The sequence below is a fragment of the Thalassophryne amazonica genome, chromosome 4 (genome assembly GCF_902500255.1).
Source record: "Thalassophryne amazonica chromosome 4, fThaAma1.1, whole genome shotgun sequence".
In the NCBI taxonomy this organism is placed as follows: domain Eukaryota; kingdom Metazoa; phylum Chordata; class Actinopteri; order Batrachoidiformes; family Batrachoididae; genus Thalassophryne; species Thalassophryne amazonica.
Genome location: NC_047106.1, coordinates 99831189 through 99838580, shown reverse-complemented (window position 1 = coordinate 99838580; position 7392 = coordinate 99831189). Strand labels below are relative to the sequence as shown.

At 41.5% G+C, this 7392-nt stretch overlaps 1 protein-coding gene across 1 annotated transcript; it reads left to right on the top strand.

Moving 5' to 3' along the window:
- The first annotated feature begins 1556 nt into the window (after positions 1-1556).
- Positions 1557-2391, top strand: LOC117509240 (inorganic pyrophosphatase-like). Its single transcript, XM_034168956.1, has one exon. The coding sequence runs from the start codon at positions 1644-1646 to the stop codon at positions 2166-2168; it is 525 nt and encodes a 174-aa protein (XP_034024847.1). The 5' UTR covers positions 1557-1643; the 3' UTR covers positions 2169-2391.
- Positions 2392-7392: the final 5001 nt, after the last annotated feature.

Sequence of the window (7392 nt, the reverse complement as noted above, 5' to 3'; positions counted from 1 at the left end):
GACCAATTTTATTCACTTTATACATGCTTCCCTTAGGCAGTATTATTAGACGGTATTGCTTAAATTTTCATTGTTACGCAGATGATACCCAGCTTTATCTATCCATGAAGCCAGAGGACACACACCAATTAGCTAAACTGCAGGATTGTCTTACAGACATAAAGACATGGATGACCTCTAATTTCCTGCTTTTAAACTCAGATAAAACTGAAGTTATTGTACTTGGCCCCACAAATCTTAGGAACATGGTGTCTGACCAGATCCTTACTCTGGATGGCATTACCCTGACCTCTAGTAATACTGTGAGAAATCTTGGAGTCATTTTTGATCAGGATATGTCATTCAAAGCGCATATTAAACAAATATGTAGGACTGCTTTTTTGCATTTATGCAATATCTCTAAAATCAGAAAGGTCTTGTCTCAGAGTGATGCTGAAAAACTAATTCATGCATTTATTTCCTCTAGGCTGGACTATTGTAATTCATTATTATCAGGTTGTCCTAAAAGTTCCCTAAAAAGCCTTCAGTTAATTCAAAATGCTGCAGCTAGAGTACTGACGAGGACTAGAAGGAGAGAGCATATCTCACCCATATTGGCCTCTCTTCATTGGCTTCCTGTTAATTCTAGAATAGAATTTAAAATTCTTCTTCTTACTTATAAGGTTTTGAATAATCAGGTCCCATCTTATCTTAGGGACCTCGTAGTACCATATCACCCCAATAGAGCGCTTCGCTCTCAGACTGCAGGCTTACTTGTAGTTCCTAGGGTTTGTAAGAGTAGAATGGGAGGCAGAGCCTTCAGCTTTCAGGCTCCTCTCCTGTGGAACCAGCTCCCAATTCAGATCAGGGAGACAGACACCCTCTCTACTTTTAAGATTAGGCTTAAAACTTTCCTTTTTGCTAAAGCTTATAGTTAGGGCTGGATCAGGTGACCCTGAACCATCCCTTAGTTATGCTGCTATAGACGTAGACTGCTGGGGGGTTCCCATGATGCACTGTTTCTTTCTCTTTTTGCTCTGTATGCACCACTCTGCATTTAATCATTAGTGATCAATCTCTGCTCCCCTCCACAGCATGTCTTTTTCCTGGTTCTCTCCCTCAGCCCCAACCAGTCCCAGCAGAAGACTGCCCCTCCCTGAGCCTGGTTCTGCTGGAGGTTTCTTCCTGTTAAAAGGGAGTTTTTCCTTCCCACTGTAGCCAAGTGCTTGCTCACAGGGGGTCGTTTTGACCGTTGGGGTTTTACATAATTATTGTATGGCCTTGCCTTACAATATAAAGCGCCTTAGGGCAACTGTTTGTTGTGATTTGGTGCTATATCAAAAAAAATTGATTGATTGATTGATTGATCTTGATATGGCTCACCTGTGAGGTGGGATGGATTATCTCAGCAAAGGAGAAGTGCTCACTATCACAGATTTAGACTGGTTTGTGAACAATATTTGAGGGAAATGGTGATATTGTGTATGTGGAAAAAGTTTTACATCTTTGAGTTCATCTCATACAAAATGGGAGCAAAACCAAAAGTGTTGCGTTTATATTTTTGTTGAGTATATGTTGCCAACACATTTCCTCACAAAGGCTACATTTGGAATTATGGTGCTCTTCCACAGACATGGGAGGATCCAAGCCATACAGGCGAAGAGATGAAGTGCTGTGGTGACAGTGACCCACTTGATGTCTGTGACACTGGCACCCAGGTGTGCTCTTCTGGTCAGGTCATTCAGGTGAAAATACTCAGCATTTTAGCCATGATAGATGAAGGAGAAATGGATTGGAAAGTCATTGCCATCAATGCTGAGGATCCAGATGCCAAATTTATAAACAATACAGATGATGTCTACAAGAGTCAGCCTGGTCACTTAGAGGCCACTGTGGAATGGTTTAGGAAATATAAGGTGCCAGATGGAAAGCCAGAAAACCAGTTTGGATTCAATGAAGAATTCCAAGACAAGGATTTTGCAGTTGCGATCATAAACTCCACCCATGAGCACTGGAGGGCACTAGTGGAGAAGCAGAATAAGACCCAGATTGAATGCAAAAACATCTCCGTTTGCGAGAGCCCTTTCAAATGCAGCACTGAAGAAGCCAGAGAGGTGGTCCAGTCGGCCCCTGCGTTTGGTACTGCATTTACTGTGCCTCAAGAGGTGAACAAGTGGTATTTTCTCTGAGTGATTCTGAAGCCTGAAAGACAATATAGAAATCAACTAAACCTGTAATCATGGGAAGAACTCAAGGTTTTGATACATGTTTTGGGTGAAGTTGAATTTTACTCAGCTGTATAATGTGACACCTACCTATCTTTAGGTACTGAAGAGACTGTGGTAATCCCTACTACACCTTCATTTGGGTTGGAACATCTCAAATCACCTGGCAGGTCCTAGGTCACCCTCTCAGATTGTTCTGGGAATATTTACAGGTGCTTCTGTACCACTGATGTGTAGAAACACGGGATATTGGATCTGTGTTTCGAATAGTGTTGAAGTCACAGCCCCTGGAAATTTTAGTTATATGAATTTTACCAAACAAGGCTCTCACTGCCTTGTTTGGTAAAATTCTCTCAGGCCTTTAATCCTCTATTGCTCCCGGTGTGTAGTGGGTGCCTTGTATGGCAGCACCCTCACATCGGGGTGAATGTGAGGCATTAGTTGTAAAGCGCTTTGAGCATCTGATGCAGATGGAAAAGCGCTATATAAATGCAGTCCATTTAGTGCACACAGTGCAACTGAATGAGAGAGAATCCCTTTGAATTCATTGATTCTCATGTCTTTGATGTTGTTTGTTAATTGCAAGTTAGCAGCCAGTAGCATTAATATGGTTCCTCTCATGGTTTCAACTGCCAGTGCGTTCAATGGCCAGTAGATGGCAGTGTTGGTTTGGAAATGGCTGCAGGAACCCAGAAATGTGTCTAAGACTGTTTATCCATTTTGTCATTTTTGCTGTCATAGGTTTTCCATATTTCTTAGTGTCATCTGTTACGTATATACACCATTCCTGCATTTAATTTAAGGATTACATCTCTTTGTGTTCATTTATGTTTGATTCATAGAACCACACCATGCATTGCCAGACAGCTACAATAAATGATCTGAATAAAGAAATCCAAGTGATTCTTACTGATTGCCTGTTAAGGGTTCTAACAATTCAGATCCAGCAAAACATAATCAGGGACTATTCAACATCCCTACACTCACACTATAGAATCGCTGAGAATTGGTTTAAATCATATTTTCCTGAAAGGACTCACATGGGGGAGGTGTGCGTGGATCGGGAGGTCTGGGCGGCTTTGCTTGAGCTGCTGCCCCCGCGACCCAACTCCGGATAAAGCGGAAGAAAATGGATGGATGGATGGATGGATGGATGGACTCACATCTCTCATATCAGTGGTGTTGCATCAGAATCTGTATATTTTGAAATAGGAGTCACACAAGGGTCCGTTCCTGGGCCTCTGTTACATTATTGACCTATACAGAGTTTGATACTCATGGCCAACATAACTCGAATAGGTCAGATGCTTCAAATTGATTTATGTAATGTCAGGAAATGGTTCGATGCAAACAAAATAAGCTTACATATTGGCAAAAATGGGGTCATCTTTTGTTGTTCTTTTAGCCTTAGCACTGTCGTCACTTTGTCTTGTTTTGTGTTGTCCTGTGTGTTTACAAAATGAGATGACTCACTCACTGTAAACCAAATTTACCCAAGGGTACAATAAATCTGAATCTGAAATGTCTGGTATGTTGCTATGTACAAAGCAGAAAAGATGACATTTTCCCCAATCTTCACTCAGCTTATCTCTATGTAATCACTATGTAATACCTCAGGGTTACTGTTGACCAAGATCTTACATTTGATGTTAATATCAATAATGCTGTTAACAAAATCAACAGATCACTGGAAACTTTGAAACTGTGTAAATAATTTGTCTGTATGTCAACTTGCATTATCATGTACAACATTGCATACATTAGACACTGGTTACTGTTTTCATATATGTGAGCTCAGTCATATATACATAGCATCTGGAAAGTACTCACAGCATTTTACTTTTTCCACATTTTGTTATGTTACACCCTTATTCCAAAATAGATTAATTTTTTTTTTTTTTTTTTTTGAAAAATGTGGACAAAGTGAAGCACTGTGAATACTTTCCAGATGCACTGATGAGTATTTTGGATTTATTGTTGATCAACTCAGTAAACAAATCCAAATCTTTTTCATCCATGTATGGGTATCGAGTGATGATCCAACCAACCCAGACTATGTTCCTTACTTGAGAATGGGCTACGATGAGGAACTGGAAAGTTCATTGAAGAAGAGAGCAAGAAGAGTAGGTGGAAAAGCCGCTCATCGCGTGGCGCCACAGCAAAACACCTCAGTTGGAAGCATTACAGGACAAGTTTGAATATGCCCAGCTGTTAAACAATTTCTCGGATACTCACTCGACTGAAAGCCATCGAAAACCGCCTGAATCTTACGAATGGTTATCAACACGGAGGTGTTTTGCTGTGGTGCCGCGCCATGAGCGGCTGGGTGGTGACGCGCGAATCCGTCCGCACGTCTTCCATTACAAAATCTCCTTTAACAGTGGAATGTCCGGATAAACTGCTGATCCCGAGCTCTTCTGAAACTTCTCTGTTCTCTCATGACGTCCTGGGTCAACAGAGGCTTAAATTTGGAAGTTTTCAGCTCGAAACAGGCTGACGACAGCGGCTCGGGGCACGGCGCGCTGTCCGGCTCCGTGGGCTGTCCTTAAAGCGACAGTAACACTCTATAACCTCTCATCAGCCGTTAAAATTTTCACCGAAAACCGTCTGAATTTCTCGAATGGTGTCCACTTGGATGTGCCTTACAGTTTCAGAAAAATTTTGATCAAACAAAGCGCCATTCGCTCAGGAAGAAGTCAGACAAAGGAATTCCGACGAGGGGGGTGGACCAGTGCTCACTCAAAGCCTGCCCACAGGCGAATGACGCAACTGACAGGCGTGAAAAAACACGCATGCGCACGAGGGTTCAAGCTTGTCTGACACAATCACACGTGATTCAAATCCATATAGTTTTTAAAAAAAATAAAAAGGTCGGTTTCTTTTCTAATAGACTTCGTACAAGGAATTCAATTCGATTTGAACTGTGCTCTCTCTGTAAGAGCGTGTATAAATATAGACTAAACACTGAATAATTCACAGTAAAAATGTGCAAATAAACAGATTGAAGTTGTACAGGAGATATATGAATTAGTGAGTGTTTTGGCAGCTTAAACTGTTCATCAGTGTGATGGCCTGTGGAAAGAAACTGTTCCTGTGTCTCCTTGTTTTGACATACAGAGCTCTATAATGTAGACCAGAGGGAGGAGTTTAAACAGTGTGTGTTCACAGGGCCGTTTCAAGGCATTTGGGGGCCCCATGCAAAATGGACTTGAAGGCCCCCCTACGCCTCGCTTCACCACACCACCCCGTCTGTCCAAAGCCTACACGAACTACAGCATAGGCATACCATTTAAACTCACACTTTATATCAATAAGAGATTTATTTGACAGTGCATTTGAATATTTGCAAAAAACCCACCACCATCCCATAATAACCTAATAATTTGTGTAGTAACTACAAATCCAAAATTGTTATGTGTCGACGCGGGTTGAGGAGCGGACCTGCGTCCGACGGAACCCAGTGCTAAAATAACCAGAAAGCGGTTCCAATAACAAAAACAATTTATTTTTTCACCCTCTGGTGCATAATAAAGTGTAGAAACTAAAACAGCGTCATTCTGGTAGAGTGAAGGCTGGCACGCTCTCCAGCGCCCAAAAGGATCGAAGCCCGGCGCTTCTGGACTCACTGTTACCGCCAAACACCCCCCAGGTGGACACGACAAACCGACTCTCTGCGAAGGATAGAAGAGGTGAGGTAAGTCAGCAGTTACAACCAATATCCTTCAAAGGACACACACCATCAGCAACACATTCAGGTCTGTATTTTAAGCTTTATGCAAATGAGCAGCTTCTCACAACAGGTGGAGGATCACCGGTCCGCACGCCACGGCAGTGAGAAGCGAGCTGCACAATTCTCATCACAATTCAAATATACTGCGTAACAAAATACCAAGTTACTATCAACAATTAGTCAAATAATGAATCACCTCTGATGTGTGGCCACAGCGTCTCACAAATGAACACCACAAGGTCGAGTTCCTGGCAATTCTGCTTGAATCACACATGGCTTAAATGCAGAACGCCATCTAATTATCTGCTTCAGCTGAAAGTCTTTAAGGTTGCATGTGAGCACCATCCACAGGTGCTGCACATACTGTTGATGAGGGTGAAGGATTCTTCAGCCAGCACCTTCTCCACAGACAAATCAGTTTTCATACCACCTGGAGAGCAAAGAAAAGAAAAGAACACCAAAATGTCCAGCCACACCCCCCAACACACAACAAAAATACTTCAAAAATGTGCACAGTAACTAAATCAAACATACTTTAAAATGTTACTAAAAATAAGTTAACAAAGTAATATTTAAATGCTTGTAAAAGTCCAGCAGAGGGCGATGTGAGGCCGTTGAGTTGCCAAGTGTACACGTATTTTTTTATTGTTTTATTTATTTATTTATTATTTATTGAGTGTTTAAGACTAAAATTAAACAACAATTTGAAATTGATGCTTTCTCAGTGTGTGGTTACTGAAGAGATAAATATCTGGATTTTGAACTGCACCACCAAAAACCCGGAATTTCCAGGTGAGTCACTAAATTGGAGAAGGAGAAAGTGACGTCAGCGGGAGAACCATTATCTTAACAGTCTCATTTGTTTTGTTCGTGATCGGATGTATTTCTGTGTGTAAGCACTTCATTTCTGGAGTTATCCTGGCCCAATATGTTGCAGGCTTTTGTTTGAACACTCTGCAGATGGAGCCAGCTTGTTTAAATTTCCTAATGGTCACGTGTTTTTTATTATTATTATTTAATTATTTTTGGTTAGATCCATGTTTTGAAGACTATTCTCAGGCTGTGCTGGGCTCCACTTGTGCTGTTTGTATGAGAGGCACTATAAATAAACCTCTTACCAGAGGTGTTCGGATCGATCCTAATATCAATAATATCGATACCAACGCTGGTATTGATATTGAACGATCCTCATGTAAAAAGATCGATACTCAAGGTTTTTTCCTCTCCCGCACGCACTGACTGCTGCGCACGCAGATTCATCAAAGTCTACTCTCTGTAAGAGCAGCGCTGCGCTGTGTCACACAACATGGAGCAGCGCACCCTTGTATTGTGGTTTGTCAGCCCTCTACCTTGGGAAATTTTGTTTTAAGCTGTGTTGAGTGATTTTTTTAAACAAAAATGTTGATTGTGATAATAAAGTATTTTGTTGTCACGTACAATGTTTGGCGAAATTCTATC

Coding starts and splice junctions, on each gene's coding strand:
- LOC117509240 (XM_034168956.1), top strand. CDS start 1,644: ATGAAGTGCTGTGGTGACAGTGACCCACTTGATGTCTGTGACACTGGC.